The sequence below is a fragment of the Delphinus delphis genome, chromosome 6, assembly GCF_949987515.2.
Source record: "Delphinus delphis chromosome 6, mDelDel1.2, whole genome shotgun sequence".
Classification (NCBI taxonomy): domain Eukaryota; kingdom Metazoa; phylum Chordata; class Mammalia; order Artiodactyla; family Delphinidae; genus Delphinus; species Delphinus delphis.
This window is the reverse complement of record NC_082688.1, coordinates 66,458,547-66,479,409: the sequence shown is the minus strand read 5'-3', so window position 1 is coordinate 66,479,409 and position 20,863 is coordinate 66,458,547. Positions and strand designations below refer to the sequence as shown.

Sequence of the window (20,863 nt, the reverse complement as noted above, 5' to 3'; positions counted from 1 at the left end):
GTTACTATTTACAGACTGAGTTGTCCCTTTACATTGAATCGAACACAATGTTTAGAAGAACACTGTGGTGAATGATTTTAGGAAAATAAGGATTGTTATAGGCTGATTAGTCCCCCCTCCAAATTCGTATGCCAAAGTCCTATCCTCCAGTACCTCAGAATGTGACCTTATTTAGAAATGGGGTCACGCAGATATAGTTACTTAAGATGAGGTCATACTCATCAGGTATGTTGGGCCCCCAATCTGCCCTTGTCCTGGTGTCCGTACAAAAGGGGGAAATTTGGACATAGACAGACAGGGAAAACACCATGTGAACATGAAGGCAGATACCGGGGTGACGTGTCCACAAACCAAGAAAGGCCAAAGATTGCCAACAAAGCACGAGAAGCTACGAAAGAGGCCTGGAACAGATCCTTGCCTAGTACCTTCAGCGGAAGCATAGCCCTACCAACACCTTGTCTCCAGAAGTGTGAGACAATAAATTCATGTTGTTTAAGGCACTCAGTTTGTGATACTTTGTTGCAACTCTACCAAACTAATACAGGGACCTAACAAATAATACTCTGAAGAACCTTTCACTCTACAGCAAGGTGTGTCCATATTAAATGCTTGATAAAGTTTTTTTAAAAGTATAGATTTTGTAAGAACAGCTTGTTAACTGGAACCGGAGAGCTATTTTTACCTAATCTGCTGCTGGTTTAAACCAACAAATGAAAAAAAATGGCATTACTCTTGCTAAAATGAAATCTCAATATACATGAAACTCACTAAAGTAGAATAATGCATGCTCATTTGCCCTATTTTATAGTTTAAAAAACTGTATCTTATTTATTCTAATTGCATGATAAATTACATCTTTATGAGCAATTAAGTAATAAATTATATTCAAGTAAAAAAGATGATCAATTTTTGCTATTTTAACATGTTCTCAAGCTTGAAGGATTTTCCCCTTTAATAAAATTTATTTGGCAAAGGCATTTTTTAACCTCCAAAGAGCAGAGATGTTGAAAATAATTGTCAGCAACAAGGCAGAAATAATCACTTCCAAACCAAGAGAACAGTGGTGACACATCTAATTCAGAGATTTCCAATCAGTGGGTAAACACTGAAAATAAACTGCTTTATTAGTACAAATACCATCCCTCACAAACATAAGCAAAACACTGAATTTCACAGAGACCAGAGAAATGTTCCTGAAGCAGAGCCTTCCACTTATAAACACAGTGTACCTAATCTAGCATATCCATTCTCAAAACGGAGTAATTCTAGGTCTAAAGTTTCCTCTGTAGATAAGATCAAGTTCATGGAACTGTATGGGGGAAAATGGCTTAAAAAGTAGGACATGGCTATTTCCCCTAATATCTTCGTCACATGCAAACATTAGCGCTGGCTTTACACACCCTTGAAAATGCCCACACATGCACAGGGAGAATAACATTTGCCTTGGGCTTTCTAAGATTGTGCTACGTTAAGTTATGGATAAGGGATTGCGCGTCACTTCCCCTTTAAAATGAAAGGCTTTTCAGTAAAAAAATGAAAATGACACAGTGGTTCTGCATCTGGATTTAGTGTGATAAATACTAATCTCATCTCATCACAAGCAGACCTCCTCCAAGGCTCTGAGAAGTTCTTTCATACCACAATTCAAGTTTTTATTCTGAACTTCAAAGTTGCATGTAACTTCACAATTTAGCTAAAATGGAGTGGTTTGATTAATTTTTTAAGGTAGCAAAGCTAGAAATTCCAGCTTCTATAATTTCCTCATGTCTCATTATTACTAATATAAAGGACAGTATTTTATACTAAAAAAATTATTTTAATGTTAATACCATTTATTGAACATTTTAAAATGTGTGTTCTAAAAACTCATTTATCTTTACATCAATTTTAAGAAATGGTTATTATGCTCATTCTAGCAAGGAGAGATTCAAAAGTTAAATAACTTGCTCAAGGTCATAGACAGCAGAGATGGGTCAATCCTTAGCCTTTCCCACTCCAAAGCCAAGGTTCCCAACTGCCTTGTAGGACACCAGGGTTTGCAAAGGAAGTCTTCAGAATCAAAGTGGAAAAAGGATGTGGTGTTAGTCAATTTGGTGCTGGGGGTGGGGTGAGGCTTTATAGAAGTGACAAGTACCAGAAATAAAAAAGGTTAGTGACATCAAAGAAATCCTGCCTGACAATTTCTGGATAGCACATATGCTGCTTCTGTAAACCTGAAGGAATGTGAAGTATAAAGTTATTAGAGGCCTTCCAAATTACACCAACAATGCACTTATACTTACAAATATTTCTTCTGGCAGAGAAGTCTCAGAAAGATCCAAGGTGAAAAGCAAAAATACATTAATGGGAATTTTTACCGAAATAGTCTTAGTTTTTCTCCATTTCCCAAGTTGACAAATATAACTGATTCTATAAAGGCAGGTCTGTGGTGATAGAGATGGCACGTGGGCACACGGGATGAACTTCATGCTGCATCTCTAACCCTAACTTAACCAAAATTCTGTAAAACATAAACCTCACCTTCTCTGGAGGTGGTTTATAATAGGACTTATTGTGGTAGCCTGGGAAAAAACCTCACTACCTCTGAGAAATTATGAGAAAGCTCAGCATTAATTATGGGCAAATCTATGAAAAAAATATTTAAGGCTAAATTAGGTGAAATATTTAAAGAAGTCAACAAAGTCCTTGGCTTAAGACCTCTTATTTTAAACTAGAACTGTTTCAGAAGGGTAAAAAAAAAAAAAAAAGGAACCATACTCATTATATAAGAAATAGGTCACATTATAAGTATTCACTTATTTTTCCCTATGTAAAATTCTTCAACCCAGCCCAGCAAGATTTAAATTATTAAAATCTGAATTAAAGAAGTTTTATTATAATCACAGCTTATTAACCCCATAAAGATGGGCACATCCAAGATGTAAAAGGTTCACTAAAAATAATACTTTGAAATACATGATGAGTTGGTAATGTTAAGGCTGCAAAACCCATGGGAAATTTTTATAGGCATGCAGACTGCCGGTCGAGCCTTGGCCTCAAAGGAGTTTCACGACCGAGTTCTGCAAGGAAAAGTTAACGCACGAGCTTCCCAGAAGGAAGCCCCATCCTCCCATTCCTAGGGAGCCTGCGGATGCCTTGGAAGGCGGAATTCGGAGACCACACGGGAAGAGCGCAGACCGCGGGCATCTCCGCAGCCACCCCCAGGGCGCGCCACCTCCCCAGGCAGCACATCCCGGGACAGCCGGGCGCACCAACACCGCAAGGTCACCAGGGAAAAGGCGACTTTACATAATCTCCCACCGGGCCGCCCGGGCACCTGCGCGCCGAGGCGAAGCTGCCCCGGGGCCCCCTCCCTGTCGCGCCCGCGCTGGGCGATACGGGGGCGACACTCGGAGCGACTAGGCTGGACGCCTGGGACCCGTGGATGCCCGCAGCGCCGCCCTGAGCCGGGGGTGCGGGACGCAAGGCGGGCTCCCAGCCCCGGGATGCCCGGGCCGCCGCCGCGGCGGTCTGGGCGAGCAATGCGGGGAGCGGCCGGGCCCGGCTCGCTGCTGGCCGTAATCCCCACGCTCCCTGCCCGCTGCCGGCGTCCAGCGCGCCCTCCGCTCCCGGGACCGCCCCGCGGCGCACCTGTCACGCGCCTTACCTGAGTGGCTTTGTGGAACTGCTTCTTGAGCCCGGCCACCGACATGGCGCAGGAGGACCCGCGGGACTGCTGCGGTGCGGGGAGCGGGCGGCGGCGGAGCCAGGAGGGAGGACCGAGCGGTGCGGCGCGCTGGCCGAGCCGCAGCTCTTCGTGCAGCCGCCGGGGCAGTGGGCGCGGGGGCGCGGAGAGGCGCGGGACGCGGGCTCGTGCGGAGAGACACCCTGACGTCAGGGGCGAGCGATACGCACTCTTAAAGGGGACGCGAGAAGCCCCGCCCCGGGCGCGGGGTTGGTGCGGCAGGTGCCGGGCCACGCGCTACCTGGGTACCGGCACCTGGCGCCGCCGCACCCGTGGGTCGGCTGCCTGATTAAGAGGACCAAGGGGGTCCTCCCGCCCCGGGAGTGTCCTCCTGCCCCCGCAGACTGCGGCCCGGTGGCTGCAGGTTGGCAGCCCAGGCACCGGCACGACTCAGGTGACTTGCTCGGCTTCCAGGTAGCCTCAGAGGCGCTGCCTAAACCAGCCCGCCTGCCCTTTGAGCCTGGCCTCTTTGCAGCCTGGAAAGGAGGAGTGGCATTCTCTCTCGGGTAATGAATAAGTTATTGCTCCTTGCTCGCTTGGGCACAGAAACAGTTCTCTGTCCTGGTTTCACTATCCCTTAAGCCTACATAACGTTAGGGAAAACCGCCAATGCAGGGTTTGGGGTTTTTTTTTTCGATGTGATACAATTTAATGACTTAAAAAGAAGATTAAAAAAATTAAACTATAAAGCTGGTCAGGTAAATAGCATTTAATCCTCTGTGTACAGTTATGAAAAAGCCCAGAAATGAACTTGGCATTCACTTATGACAGTGGATTTAGGATTTTCAACCTAAAATAAGCATTATGTAATGTAAAAATGCATGACGCAAAATTGTACAAAGACTACATATGCAACGAAGTATATATGGCTGGGCTAGAGCGAAACTCCGCTGTAACTAGATGATTTGTTAATAGAGCAGCACTAGACGGCTTCTGTATTCTGGTGATTAGTCACTTCCTCTTGTCTTTCTAGGACTGAGAAGCACATAGAGAAAAACTTTTGGTCCCCATGTGGGGACCAAAAGTTATAAGGAGAAGAAGCCAGAGTGACAGAAGCCAAGATGAGACACATTGCCAAGAATGAGGAAGGAGACAGCATGGCAGAGTGGGAGTACTAGGAATGCCCTGCATCACCTCTACAAACCCTGCTGCCTGGGAGGAACCACAGGCCCCACTCCCACCCTGCCAGCCAGGCTGCTTGGGCACGGGGTGAACAGCGGATACAAGGGAATCCTGTCCACCTGCTGATCTACCAATCGTAGTTCTTGATAATGTGAGTTGAAACTCATAACGGCAGAATCAAGCAGATAGTGGTCGAGCAACAAGAGCACATGGACTCCTGACTGAGGCTGCAAAGGGAAGCAGACAAAAGGGGCAAATCTCCAGTGTGCTAGTCGTTACTGATGTTCAGGTACCTTCCACATACATGGTAGAGTTGCACCTGCCAAACCCCTCGTGGTTAAGTGGAGCACTGTGACAAGTTTTAACCAGTGGGTTAGGAAGCTAAGTGACTGTCACCTCTTGGCAGAGAATTTAACTGTTGGAATGAGATGCTATGAAGCCCTTTCCCCTCTCCAGCAGTATTTTAGGTCGCTGTCGTCTGTCAAACAGAATCCAGAGTGAGGATGAAGCAGGGTAAAGTCCCCAGTTAATGTTGAAAGACATTTAGCATTTGTGAGAAATAAACCTGAGTCATTTTAATTCACTGAGTCTGGGGTTGTTACTGTAGCCAGACTAGTCTCTCCTGACTAATGCACAAGAGAGAAAATGCTTTCCCATTTCTCAGAAGATGAGGGGAGATTTTCCATTTCCTGCCATGGCCCACGTGTATTTTATTTTTTGTCATTAGATGTCCATGAAGTGGCCTGTTTTTTTTCTTACAAAAGCCTCACTGAGGTTTGGGGAGGTGTGTTCTCCTTTCTGCAGCCTCACTGAAGCAGTGCGCAGACTAAGCCCCCAGGCCTGAGGGTCAGAGGGAAGGGTGGCGCCATGCAGTGACCACACCCTGAACTCTTACCCTGTGTTTTCCTTACCAGCTACAGACAGTGAACAATTACCTCTGGGGCTCCATAGGAAATTCCAAAGGAATGTCAGGGCAAGGGACAATCTGTGCTTCACAGGGACATCAGACAGGGAAAGGTGAAAGTCCTGCCGATAGATAAGTAGGGCTACTTATCCATCCGAGCCCAGGAACAAACCAGTAAAGTGAAGTTACTGAGGTCCCATGGAGTGGTTTGCCTAGGGCACATATATTCACATCTATAAGGTCCACCACGATGATTCCCAGATTCTTGATATTAGCAAACTCTGAAGGAGTTTGGACTCACTGCAGGGCTAGATGGGGCTCTAGGCTGGAGAGATTAGATTTTGGGTTAGTGTTACAATGGCTGCTTTTGTACTCTAACAGTTTAGTAAAGCCTGCACACACACACACACACACACACTCTCACGCACTCATGAAGACTGCCATAAAATGCTAATAATAGTTTTGCCTGAACAGCCATTCTCAAACTTTAGTGTGTATCAGAATCCCTCGAAGGACTTGTTAAAGCACAAATTGCTGGACCACATGCCAGTTTCTGATTCACTAGGACTGGGTGGGGCCCGAGAATGTGCATTTCTAGCAAGTTCCCAGGTGATACTAATGTTCTGGTCTTGGGACCAGACTTTGAAAACCCCTGGACTGGAGTAAAGATATTAGGAATGAAGTTTTTTCTCTAGTCTCCCAATTTGTATAATCTTTTCCTATTATTTGTATCATACACGTATTATATAGTTAATTTTTCCTACCTGGTTCCTGATCTAAGCGATGGAACATGTTCAGAGAAGGATGGGCCTTGGTTGAAGCTGCTAAGAGATAGAGCAATTACTCTACAAAGTGGAAGGGCATGGGGATGCATGAGCTCTGGCCTCTAAATGTGAATGATGTGAAAGGGGGCCCTGAAAAGTCTCCTCAGAACTTTGAATACTTAACTGAACCCTAAATGTAACAAAAACAAGTCTCTCTCTTTCCCTTATTCTTCATCCACCAACTTAGAATGCTCATTCTTCAAAGGAACTAACTACCTTGGGAGAAAGGACTTTAAATCTTTTTGAAACCATGGTTAACTCTCCCAGATATCCTCTGGATTTCATGTAAACCCAGTATTTCTATGGAAGCCACAATTTATACCTATAAATTAAGATGTTTTGAAAGAGATTTCTTGAGTTCCTACTAGCAGGCATTGGTAGGAGGTTTGGGGGATGCATGGTAAGGTGAAATACCAAGATGCACATAGACTAGACATTGAACCCCAAGGAGTTTCCAGTCTAGCAATTCAGAAAATTCTTCTTATAGACATTTATTGTGACTTGAATATAGAGGGACAAATGCACCAGACACAAAATAATTCAAACCCAAGTACCCTCTTTGATTGCAAAGAAGCTGTGACAGAGGTTCTATGGAGAAACACAATGCAGGAAAGGGGAATCAAAGGTCCTTGAGGAAGAACTTTGTTTAATGAAAGGTTATTGTAATTCAACATGCTGCCCTCTCATCTCCTGAGATCATGTAAAATGGTAAATAAACCTAGATCTGCTCAGGAAAGTTCCAATTAAACGAAACCCCGCACAACCTCATCTCACTAATTGGGCAGGAAATTCATGGTCAGCAATAATTCCATCACATCATTCATGCACTATTTCTCCTTGCATTATGCCAAAGCTTCTGGCAAGTACCAGACCTCTAGTTTGCACAGAGCTGGTACATCCCTAGCACCTTTCAGAGGGTACCTCATTCCAAGGAGGCAGAAGACAAGCAGCACCTCTTATCCTTTGCCCTTCAGCCCCTGACGCCTTTCCTCTGGCCCACGCCAGGGCAAACTGCTCCCGCCTTTATGTGTGAGCTCATGAAGCACAGGAGACACAGCAAAGCAAAGGCCTTAAACTCCAGTTTCTTGTTTGACAGAAGAGAACACAGAAGTAGGAAAAGGAAGTGACTTATCATTACTTTTTCTACTTCAGCCTCTAGCCTCAAGTTTGGGCAGAGACTCCAGACAGTGTTAATAAGTATAGACTGGAATGAATGAATGAATGAGTGAACTGTTTATCACTGTCACTGATGCTGTATTCTTACCACATTGGGTCTGATGTTCAACAGCCTTCACCCGATAGCCTTGTATTAAAGCACGGACTGTGCAGGACCCAGATGGTTGTTCTGGGGTAGATGGCACTTAACATAAGCATTTGTACCTGTGGATGCTGCCACTAGCATTGGACGCCCACCCAGTATCAACAGGGCTAATGAGCCCTTTCCTAGAGAGGGGAAATCAAGGAAAGACCACCTTCATTTCCTTGCTTCCAGGTTTGTCACCTACCACCCACCCTCCATCAGATACACTGAGAGAAGCACACTTTGATCTGCTGGAGGTGAAATGTGTGGGTCTTGCTCTCCCCTCCAACCTTTCCTTCTCTCCCACACAGCCCTCCTCCCTCCAAAGCACAGGGGCCTCTCCCTGCAAAACCTTTCTCTTCATTTAGTAAACCCTGTAAACCCAATCACAGGAGGAGGAGGAGGGAACTTAACCAAGTATGTGATTCACATTAGGCTCTTACATCTGGGTCTGTATTTGTTACTTACATCTCAGATTGAAATGCTCCCAACTTCCCTAGCAAAATCATGCCATCTCCAGTGCCCATCTCCAGTGTCTTTCTTGTGAAGTCTTTCCCCATCCTTCTAAGCCCATATTCTTACTTCATTTGTCAAACCACAAAGCCCTGATTTGGCACCTCTGCCATGAACTTGGTCTAATGTGTTTTACGTATTGATATGTAGTATTGGATTCTTAACTCTTTGAGTGAAGGGTCTTTACTTTTACAACTCTTAGTAGATAATATAAACACTAGATATGGTCTAATTGCAATTTTAAAAGCTTGATGAAATTTCTAAAGCTAAATCCAGCAGAGGTCCAGAAAGACGGGAACTAGCTTGCTTCTCTCCAGCTGAGCAGACAGACTGTTCAGTGGTCTTAATTGCTGCTCCCTTGCTGTATCCAAGCCTGAATCTCCAGGTTCCTGTAATTTTGAGAATCCTCAATGACCCTCCCATAAATTCCCCTTTATTCAGTCAACCAATATTGCTTTCTGTTATTTGCAATCAACAAATTCCAAATGATATATCCCCTCTCCCATCCAACCCCTGCAATATCAGTTCCTTTTCTAGTTCGGATCTAGCAACGCAAATACAGCAATTTACACAACTATGGTCCCCTGCTAAGCACTGCATTAGCTTCCTTCTCAGACAAGGGTGGACAGATTGAGTAACAAGGAATATAGTCCTTTAGCAAGTGGCAATTCTCCCTCTAAGACATTGACATTCTGATTTACAAATCAGATCTTTTGTTTATTTGATTAGTATGTGTCAGGCTGCCAGGGTCTGAATCTCTCAAGCCCCTGGAATTGGCAGCTGAATGCTGGTAACTAAATGCTAAGCAACTGGACTCAGAGACAGCAGTGCCCACTCCTGGAATGAGAGGAACCTTAATTAAGTGTAAATGGTTAGGGCATTATTACCATTGGCTTGTTTATTCTATTCCTGGATGGATATTATCATTAGAGATTCTGAAGGCATGTCCTTAACCCTGAACATAAGCTCTGCCTAGTCAGCCTGATAAAGTATGGTGTTAAAGAGGCCAAGTTCTATTGCTATTTTAGTAGTCAGTTAGCCATGCAGAGAAAAGTTATTCCTTAGTACAGTATGCATTCCACCCTGTCATCTCAAGGCTGCATTCTCTTGATTACAGAAAAGTCCAGGTGAGAAAAAAGAGATACTTTAGTTCAGCAAAAACCTGTCCACAATACTAAGAACCCAGAGTACAACCTACCAGTATTCTTTCTATCAACATCAGCTTTATATACTAAAAAAATAATATATTCTACTTTATGTTTTTATTTTTAAATTTTTAAAATAAATTTATTTATTTATTTTTGGTTGCGTTGGGTCTTCGTTGCTGCTTGTGGGCTTTCTCTAGTTGCGGCGAGCGGGGGCTACTCTGTTGGGGTGCACGGGCTTCTCACTGCCGTGGCTTCTCTTGTTGCGGAGCATGGGCCTACAGCGGGCTTCAGTAGTTGTGACACGTGGGCTCAGTAGTTGTGGCTCACGGGCTCTAGAGTGCAGGCTCAGTAGTTGTGGCTCATGGGCTTAGTTGCTCCACAGCATATGGGATCTTCCCGGACCAGGGCTCGAAATTGTGTCCCCTACATTGGCAGGCAGATTTTTAACCACTGCGCCACCAGGGAAGTCCCTACTTTGTTTTTAATAGATAATTTATACATAAGTGATTTATCTTTGATTTGGGGGGACTAATTTTTTTGTCCTTTAAAAAGTTATTGATGATTTTATTTAATGTGCACAGCTTGTATTTTCTCTGGCCCACACATATAAAGCTTTCTTCAGTGACAAAGAATCAAATATAAAGCAATATTTTAAAACAGCCTTTCAAACATTTAAGTTAACATGAATACATCACCCTCTCAAGAATACCAGTTTTCTCTCAAGGTCCAGTCTCAGGAAATTTGCTGAGTAGGGAGTTCCTTAGAACAAAGGTAGTGAAAAGTTTTTAGCTTCCTGTGAATAGAGTTTAATTGAATGGGGAGAACTTTTGACAGAAATTCTTAAGATGTCCTTAATTTTTTTTTTTTTTTTTGCGGTACGCGGGCCTCTCACTGTTTTGGCCTCTCCCGTTGTGGAGCACAGGCTCCGGACGTGCAGGCTCAGCGGCCATGGCTCACGGGCCCAGCCGCTCTGCGGCATGTGGGATCTTCCCGGACCGGGGCATGAACCCGCATCCTCTGCGTCGGCAGGCGGACTCCCAACCTCTGCGCCACCAGGGAAGCCCCAATATGTCCTTAATTTTGAAGGTGTAGGACGGGAGGAAGGAAAGCCCATTTCAGCCTGCAAGCATAAGACCAATGACACATATAACAGAGAGGGAAGCCTTTTTTTCCCTTACGCTGGGGTGATCTGGACAAGTTAACTAATAAAGGAAAGGAGCCAGTTTAAATGCAGATGAGAGTCACGGTGGAGAAATAAAGGCTCCCTGAGCCCAGTCACTGGAGGATGCAGGAGGAAAGGGAAGAAAGGCCAAAGGGAGAGGTCAGCTGGTAAATGTCGAGGACTGCCTCTTTCCTGAGACAGAATAGTGCTAAGACGTGTGGAGGAATGAAGCCAGGAACAGTGAGGCAGGAGAGTAATCGATGGAGTCAAGGGAGATGCCCAATGGCCCATACCTGCTCAGACTGTGAACACATGGCATTAGGGGCCTTACACCAACTGGGCTGTCCCCCACTTCTCCAGCTTTGGGCATCCACCATGGCTCATGTCGCTTGAGCCCTTCCTCTCCACGCTCAAAGATCAGTTCCTGTGCACTCCCTCCTCTGACCAGGCCTTTGCAGGCACCCTTCTCCCTGCCTGGAATAGTTGTTTTCTGCTTTACAACTGGCTAATTCCCAGCGTGTCCCTCAGATATCAATTCAAAGGCTTCCCTGACCTCCCCAGCAGGGCCAAATCTCACCAGTACTAGAATTAAGTACTGTTGTCCTTTGATGTACCTGGCACAGCTGTAATTTTGCATGTATTCATGTGATTTTTTTATATCTGTCTCCTCCTTTCCCCCATTATTCTACACATTTCCATAAGGAATAAAGGAGGTGCTCCGTAGGGCATTTCATGAATGAATGCATGAGTGAATGGGTAGAGAAGTTTTGGGAAATTTAGTAAGACAGAAGAAATTTAAAGTGTTTCTAAGGAACAAGGATGGCCTAGTTTCCTAAGCCTAGCTAAACGTGATATGAGGCCCCACCAATGAACAAGAAGCTCACTGGGTGACCACCATATGAAAACTGATCCACTGGTGAATGTAAGATTAAGCACCTAACAGGTAATATGAAAAACGTGTCATGAGCCCAAGGAAGGGCAGAGTCATGGTGAAAAGGCTTCCTGGGGCAGGTGAGACATAGATCCCGAAGTTAACTTTCCATCAGATCTCAAATCTCATCGCTCAGGGAAACTCAAGATGGACCAATAGGTAGACATTCAAGCCCAAACCCAGATGTACAAGAAAAAAAATAAAAAATCCAAATTCAGAATGAAGATGGGACAAGAACCTGTAACCAATAAAATACTACAAGACTCATTTGCTACAGCGTGGGGGAAGGACAGGATTGTTGAGAGCCCCTTCAGGATAATAGGATTTAAGGTTTATCTGCACATGATGCCAAGCCCCCACCCTGTCAGGACTCCCTCTAAGGCTGACTTTGTTACTTTTCCCCCATACATCTTCCCCAAGCATCTAATCCCATAGTACTTGAAATGTGCTCCCCAGACCGGCAGCGTTAGCATCACCTAGGACCTTGTTAGATTAGCAAATTATCAAGCCCCGCTGACCTGCTGGATGAACAACTCTGGGGTGGAGCCATGCAATCTGTGATTTAACAAGCCCCCCAGGTGATTCTGATGCAAACTCAAGTTTAAGAGCTACTGGTCTCCAAACTGCATTGATAGTGCTGAGAGAAGAGGGTAGAAGTCTTAGCAAGTTGCCTAAGGCCAGAGGCTCAGGCAGCCAAACATAAAACCTTCCCCTTATAGAAGCCCATTGGGTCTTCACGATGGGCAGGTATTCTTATTTCTATTCTACAAGAAATTGATACAAACTTATTAAGCAGTTGAACTAGCAATTTGGAGCCTGTATAAGTTTGCTAGAGCTGCTGTAACAAACTACCATAACCTGGGTGACTTGAAACAACTGAAATTCATTCTCTCAGTTCTGTAAGGTAGAAATCTAAATTCAAGGTGTCACCAGGGCTGGTTCCTTCTGAGGGCTGTGGCGGAGACTCTGTCCCATGCATCTTGCCCAGCTTCTCCTAATGGCCAGGAGTCTCTGGGGTTCCTTGGTTTCTAGATGCGTCACTCCAATCCTCACCTCTGTCTTCCCGTGGTGGTCTACAGTCTGTGTGTACCTGTGTCTCAATTTTACTCTTATAAAGACACCTGTCATATTGGACGAAGGGCCCATTCTATTCCAGTATGACCTCATCTTAATTTATGCAATTGTATCTGCAATGAACCTATTTCCAAATAAAGCCACATTCTGAGGTACGGGGGGGGGGGGTGAGGACTTCCACAGATCTTTGGGGGACACAGCTGAACCCGTAACAGGGCCCCGACTCAGGACTCCTGTTGAGAACACTTCACATTCCTCAGGACTCCTGTTGAGAACACTTCACATTCCTCAGCATTAAGTCACCTCCCTGACGCCAGGAACACAGGGACATGGCAGATTTCCTTATTTAATGCCACTGGCAGAGCAAAAGTCACAGAGGGATAAATTACTCCCTTCACACAGTGTGTATCCCCCAACCAATGATGTTTAGATATGCTAACTTGGGATATCTTCTGGGACGCTTCTTCCCCATTCCATATCTGGTACATTTAAACATAATAAATAGTTTCCTCATATTTCTTGGGTTGATATCCAACTATTTAAAGACATAGTTTAATGAAAAGAACATAGGGTTCATCATCCACCCCACATTAGTATGTGTCTCTGGTTCTAGCCATGTAAAAAAAACCAACTCTGAGTAGTAGGGGATACACATCTGGTCTCGAAAATCAGAACTTAAATTCAGAAGACTGTAAATTCAGAACTACTCTGTAGTTTTGGAGAGCCCTTTGGGGCTCACAGATCTTCCTAAAGAAAAACTGGAGATGTTTGTAACCCATTTATCTTATGAGCAATTCTGACCTTTAAGCATTAAACAATCAGGGGGAGAGATGGAGCTGGTGATTCAGTATTCACCAGCTCACCCCTCACACTGCCTCCTGGAAATCCTGTTAGTAAGGGTGCACCTTACACTTCAGCAACTTCTGTTTAAGAATTTTGCTAGTCAAAAAATGATAGAGCACTCAGACCTCAATTTTATTATGTGATTCTTTTAAACACAAGCACACACTGAGAGATCTACACTGGAAAATATAAAAAAAAGTTTCAACTATTTCCATGAATGCAATTAAAGTGCCTAAGAAGCTAAATGAATGGATCAACCTCCAAATAATTACCTCTTCTAACTTCCTTCATTTCACTGAATATACACTATCATCAAATTTTCAATTGGATTCAAGGAGAAGCATTGATATGTCTGTTGACCTAAAACAAATAGACTGCCAGTTATTTCTCCAGCAAAAAAAAATGGGTTTATTTGGGATCAGCAGAGAATTGCAATCTGGAGTCTGCAACCATGGTAGAGACATTCAAGTCTCCAGCGGAAATGGAGAGAACTCTTTTCTAAAGGGGAAAAGGAAGTTGGAAGGACTACAATAAACAAAGGGTCCATGGCTTTTCATTGGCTGAGTTGTCAGGAAGGAAGAAGAGCCTTCTTCATATTGGGCTCTGCTATTGTTGCAGGGTGTGAGAGCGCCTCCTTCTGGTCTTCTGACTCTATTTAATTGAGGTTTCCATTTGGTTTTTAATGTCTCATTTAATCAAAGCATTCTCTCTCATTTAGATTCCATTTGTCGAATTTTTGCATTATGTAAATAACCAAATATAGACTTTTTAAATTTTCTAAATCCCTTTTAAAACTTCAGAATGGTTATTCTGGTTAATTATTGCCAGGCCCCTAAAATATTAATATTTCTCAAAATATTTTATATTTATAATTTACTCAAACGTTTCTTATCTAGCATAACCTATTCAAGATGAATTTTAGCGATTTTAAGAACAATTTTCAATAAAAACTAAGACTCTAGAGGAAAATGTACAAAGAATATGAGCTGACTGAATTTATATATGTAATTATTATGTGTATGGAAAAACCCAATATCACTAGGAATAGGGTTAAAATAAATCATTCCAACCTTACTAAATTGGCAAAGATTTTAAATATAATATTTAGTTTGATGAAGATATTATGAAATAAGTGTCCTATATACTTCCAGGCAGAGTAAAATTGATACAATTAATGAAAAGCAGTTTGGCACTACATATCAACTTAAAAATTGTACTCCAAATTCAGTAACTTTATATCAAAAAAGTACCTTAACTGAGTAGAGATTCAGGCAATTAGCCATCAGAGAAAACCTTAATGAAATAACACTTCCCTCCCAGTAGGATGGCTGTAATTTTAAAAAAATAGATAATAATGAGTGTTAGTGAGGACGTGGAGAAATTGAAAGCCTCATACATTGCTGGTAGGAATATAAAATCATGCAGCCACTTTGGAAAAGTCTGGCAGTTCCTAAAATGGTTAAACATACAGTTACCATATGACCTAGCATTCCCATTCCTATTTACATACCCAAGAGAAATGGAAACATATGCCCACAGTAACTTGTACATGAATGTTCACACCAGTATTTAAAATAGCTGAAGTGACAACAATCCAAGGTGAAAACAAATGTCTACCAACTGATGAATGAATAAATAAAATGTGATATAGACAAACAGTGTAATATTATTTGGCAACAAAGATATGTAGTGCTGATAGATGCCACAATATGGATAAGCCTTGAAAGTACTATGCTCAATGAAATATGCCAGTCACAAAGGACTACATAGTGTATAACTCCACTTATATAAAATATCTAAAATAGGCAAATCTATAGAGACAGTAGATTAGTGGTTACCTTGGGCTGGGGAGGATAGAGGGATTGGGGCTGCTGGCTAGAAAGAGTAGGGTTTCATTTGGGGATGATGAAATTTAGTTCTAAAATGGATGGTGGTGAAAGATGCACAACTGGTTCCAAATCTTGGATTTGCCATGTGTGGTTATCTGATTACCTCTGCCACTTACAATGTTCTCTGAAATCACCATCAGTTGCTTCCCCCAAATTCCTTCCTTTCTCCAATTCTCAACTCCAAATAAAACTTTCCTCAACACCCAGCCTGCTGTCCCCTTTCACTGTTATTTTCTGTCTGCCCCTATTCTTTTGTCTTTCCCAGAGTCCAGTTTGTGTTACTGTGCACATTGCCTGATTCTACAACACAGACATCTAGAAACTAGCTGGCACAGACAGAAGTCCTTTGAAAGAGGATGGGGAAAAAAAGCAGAAATTCCCCTCCAGCTAGCAAGGTACAGCTATGAACATTCACATTGCAGCTTTCAGAAGAGAGTCCCAAGGCTTATCTCATTCCCTTTGCCTCTTTCATCCCTTCCCCCTCCGGCTGCTGTCCATGGAAATCAGCCTGCATTCAGATGACACACAAATGCCTTCCCTGACCAGCTCAGGTGGGGATAAGCCCATCTTCTCTGGTCCAGTAGAACTTGGTTTGAACAACTTAACTCATTCTTGGGCTTCTTAATGTAGCCAGTGGGGATGGAGGACAAGGTCTGAGTCAAGGTCAAACCACATATTTTAAAAGGAAAGCTAGTAGAACTCTGTCAACAAAAAATACTAATAGCTACCATTCGAGCATCTTTCTGTGCGTGACATTTTATAGACATTACCTCATTCTCATTTAACTGTATGTTGTATGGATTCTTTTCCCCATTTTATGAGTGAGGATTGGCTCATGCTTACAATTTGGTAAGAGGTGGAGCAGGAATTCTAACCTAGCCCTGTGTGTCTTTAAGGACTCTTCTCCCACCAGCTCTGTTTTTCCTGCACCAGGACAATGTCTGCTTCTCCTATGTCCAGGTCATAGGCCTGACCTGAAGAGAGAAGGGCACTAAGTGCAACTTGGAAAAGGAAATTCTTTCAGGAGCTAAACTGACTGCGTATGAGAATAAAGATTTCTGGTGGTCCCGCACGATGAAGACTAGAATTTGAGGTAGGTCAAATGGAGAGGATAACATGCCTTTAGGGAATTTTTCAGTAGATGGAACTTCTTTTATCATTTTTCTTTCTTAATTTATTTATTTATTTTTGGCTGTGTTGGGTCTTCGTTGCTGTGTGCGGGATTTCTCTAGTTGCGGTAAGCGGGGGCTACTCTTCACTGTGGTGCGTGGGCTTCTCATTGCGGCGGCTTCACTTGTTGCAGAGCACGGGCTCTAGGCAGGCAGACTTCAGTAGTTGTGACACGTGGGCTCAGTAGATGTGGCGCACGGGATTGGTTGCTCCGTGGCATGTGGGATCTTCCCGGACCAGGGCTCTAACCCATGTCCCCTGCATTGGCAGGCGGATTCTTAACCACTGTGCCACCAGGGAAGTCCAGATGGCACTTCTTAAAGATAGGCTTTAAGAGCAGACAGTTGCTGATGTAAATTAATCTATCCTTTCCATATTGATGTAGTTGCTCCCCACCCAAACTTGCCTACACCAGAGGATGAACCACTTTCAGACTTGTTCTTTTACCAGCCCAAGTTCCCTGGCCCCTGTTACAGAGGATTCTCCTGCAGGAATTAATTTTTCTTTTCTCCTATTGAACAGTTGGGATGCTTTCAGTTTTGGACTATTAGGAATAATGCTGCTGAGAACATTCTTGTATATGATACTCTTGCCACACGTATGCAAGCATACCTGTTGGGGATTTACCCAGGAATAGAACTGCTCAGGCACAGGAGAGTGTACGCTCAATTTTATTACATAATGCCAAAGGAAATGGTTGCACCAATTTACACTTTCCCTAGCAGTGTTTGACAGCTTCCTTTGTTCCACATTCTCGCTACAACTTGGTAATATCAGTCGTTTTGACTAGCCATTCTGGTAGATACGTAGTGGTATCTCATGATTTTAATTTGCATTTCCCTGATTATTACTGAAGTTGCAAGCATCTTCTCATATTTTTATTGGTCATTTGAATACTCTCTTTTGTGAAATAAATACCCATTTAAATCTATTGCCCATAATGGTTGTCTTTTCCTTATTGATTTGTAAGCAACCTCAATATATTCTACAATCAATCCCTTTATCAGCTATGTATGTCACAGGTAATGTTTCTACATTCCATTAGTTCATTTGACTTTGTTCAAGAAGGAGACTGGCCTGTAATTTTTCTTTCTCATAGTGTCCTTGTCAGCTTTGGGTATCAAGGTTATGCTGGTCTCTTAAATCATGTTGGGTGTGTTCTCTTTTGTCCTATTCTCTAAAAGAGTGTATGTGATATTGACGGTATTCCCTTCTTAAATGATCGGTAGAATTCACGACTAAGGCCATCAAGGCCCAAAGTTTTCCTTATGGGAGGTTTTAAATAACAAATTTAACATTTTCAATATCTGCAGAACTATTCTATTTGTTATATCAAATTTATTCTCTTTTCCATGGAATTTGTAAATTTTACCTGAATTTTAAAATATATTTGCATAAGGTTGTTCATTATATTCTCATATATTTAATGTCTGGAAGTTATGATTTTAATGATGTTTCCTTTTTCACTCCTGAAATTGATTATTTTTGACGTCACTTTCTTAATCTGTGTCAGCAGGCAGTTATCAGTTGTATTAATTTCTACAAAGAAGCAATTTTGGGCTTATTGATTTTCTGTATTTTACATTTGCTTTCTATTTCATTAATTTCTGTTCTTATTTTTATTCTTTCCTTCCTTTTACTTTCATTTGATATTCTTTTCTAGCTTCTTGAGAAGAATGGTTAGCTTATTGGTTTTCAGACATCCCCATTGCATTTAAAGCTACAAATTTCCTTTTAAGCGTAGTTTTAGCTGTATACCACAGATTCTAATATGTAATAGTTTAATTATTCTGTTCAAAATATTTTCTAATTTCTACTATGATTTCTTCCATGACCCATGAGTTTTTTAGCAGTATATTGATTAATTTCCAAATATATGGCAATCTTATAAAAATCTCTTTATAATTGATTTCTAACTTAATTCCATGGTAGACTTAGAAGATACGCTGCTTAATTTGAATCTTTTGAAAATTGCTGAGATTTGCTTCAGATCTCAGCATATAGTCAAACTTTGTAAATATGCTGTGCATTTTTTGAAATAATGTACATTCTGCCATTGCTGAGTACAATACACTATGTATGTCTATAGGTGGTTTGCTAATTATGTTGTTAAATCCTTTATGTCCTTCTTGATTTTTGTCTATATATTTATCAATAACTAAAAATGTTGTGTGAAAATTTCCCACCATGAATGTGGATGTGTCTATTTCTTCTTACATTTCTGTCAAATTTTGCTTTATTTACTTTGAGGCTGTATTCTTAGCTGCATAAAATTTAGCTTTATTATATATTTCTGGTGAGTAAAACGCTTTATTTTATTAATCATGACCTTTATTGCAAAAGCTTTTTTAATTAAAAATATTTTATCTGACATTAATCTAGATGAAAGATGGATATTACACCTTAGCTTTCTTTTGGTTAGTCTTTGTATCTCAACTTTTCTGCATCCTCATGATTTAGGTGTATCTTTTATGAACCTTATATAATATTTTTAATCTAGTCATATAAAATTTTATTAATTTTAAAAAATTTGATCATTTACATCTAATTTACATTTACATTTAATATAATTTCTGATGTATTTGGTTTAAAACTGTCATCTTACACTGTGTTCTCTATTTACTGCACCTGCTTTATCTTCCTCATTCTTGATTTTCTTAACTGACCCAGTGTATGTTATTCCATTTTTTCCTACTATTAGCCTCAAAATTATAAGCCCTTTTACTATTCTTTTTAATGGCTACCTGTGAGATTACAACATGCATTCTTGACTTATTAGAATACAATGTTTATCAGTACTCTTCCCCTTCTCTTGGACAATGCAAGGACTCTAGAATACTTTAACTCCATTTACCTGCCGCCTGACATAGCTCTATAAGACATTTTTATTATTGTTTTACACAGCCAATATTCATTCAGATTTATTCATAAACATTCCTTTCTATTGCTCTTCCTTTCTTCCTGCTTCTCCCACCTTCTATCTGGGAACATTTTCATTCTGCCTAAAAAATATCCCTTGGTATTTTCTTAAGAAAAGGTATGCTGATGATGAATCCTCTAAGTTTTTGTTCATCTGAAAATGTCTTCATTTCACTTGCATTCTTTAAGGATGAAAATAGAGTTTTAGGTTGGCAGTTATTTTCTTTCAGTACTTCATGTATATTTCTCCATTTTCTTCGGGATCGCATTATTTCTTATACAGAGTCAGCCTACAGTCTAATTGTAATTTGAGGGTAATATGTCTTCCCTGCTCCCCACCCCTGGCTGCTTTGAAGATTTTTCTACTTGTCATTTGGTTTCAGTGGTTTAACTGTGATGTGCATAGGTGTGGTTTTCTTTTATTCAACCTCTTGGTAGTTTGTAGGACTTCTTGATCTGTGTCTTGATGTTTTTCATCAGTGTGGTAAATTTCTTAGCCATTGTGTCTTTAATTATTAATTCTGCCACATCCCACATCCTCTCTGGGACTACAACTACTCATATCCTAGGGCTTTTCACTATATCCTCTATGTATTTTAGCTTCTCCTTTGTATTTTTTGCCCTTTTATCCCTCTATGCTTCATTCTTGCTTATCTTTTGTTAGCTATATTCCTAAGTATGTTCAAATTTTCATTATTTAGTTTTTTGAGATAGTATTTAAAAATACAATTTATTTTTTGTATATTGAGCATTTATTCAACGACCTTGGTAAATTCATTTATTAATTGTAATAGTTTGTCTAAAGATTCTTTGGGATTTTTCTATGAATGCAAACATGTGGTCTGTGAATGGTCTGTGAATTTGTTCCTCCCTTCCTAATGTTTTATTTCTTTTTTACGACTAGGACTGACTACGAACTTAGTAAAATGTTGGATAGCAGTGGTAATAGGAAGCATTATTTTATTTCCTGATCTCAGGGGAGAGTTTTCAATATTTCCTCATTAACTGCTACATATGCTTTTTCTTTTTTGTAGGTAGCTTTTATTCCACTTAAGAGATTCCCATCTATTACTACTTTGGAACATGGTTGAATTTCATCAAATATTTTGGCTGCATCTATTGAAATAATCAGATATTTCCCCCTTTATTCTGTACTGAATTACATTGATTTTCAAATATCTAAATAAATTTACATTCCTGGGAAATAAACAATTTGGTCATATACAAGTACAATATGCTTTTTGTGTGTTGATAGATTCAATTTGATAATATTTTACTTAGGATTTTCACATCTATGTTCATAAGAGAAGTTGGCTTATCATTTTCCTTTCTTGCCTCAT

At 41.4% G+C, this 20,863-nt stretch overlaps 1 protein-coding gene across 1 annotated transcript in view; it reads right to left on the bottom strand.

The window, feature by feature from the left end:
* SH3GL2 (SH3 domain containing GRB2 like 2, endophilin A1) overlaps window positions 1-3,824 on the bottom strand; it is a 198,765-nt gene extending 194,941 nt beyond the window's left edge. The window contains exon 1 of the mRNA XM_060013469.1: window positions 3,647-3,824. Within this exon, the coding sequence (XP_059869452.1) occupies window positions 3,647-3,691 (45 nt within the window). The 5' untranslated portion in view covers window positions 3,692-3,824. The remainder of the gene's footprint in view (window positions 1-3,646) is intronic.
* Between the last annotated feature and the right edge of the window lie 17,039 nt (window positions 3,825-20,863).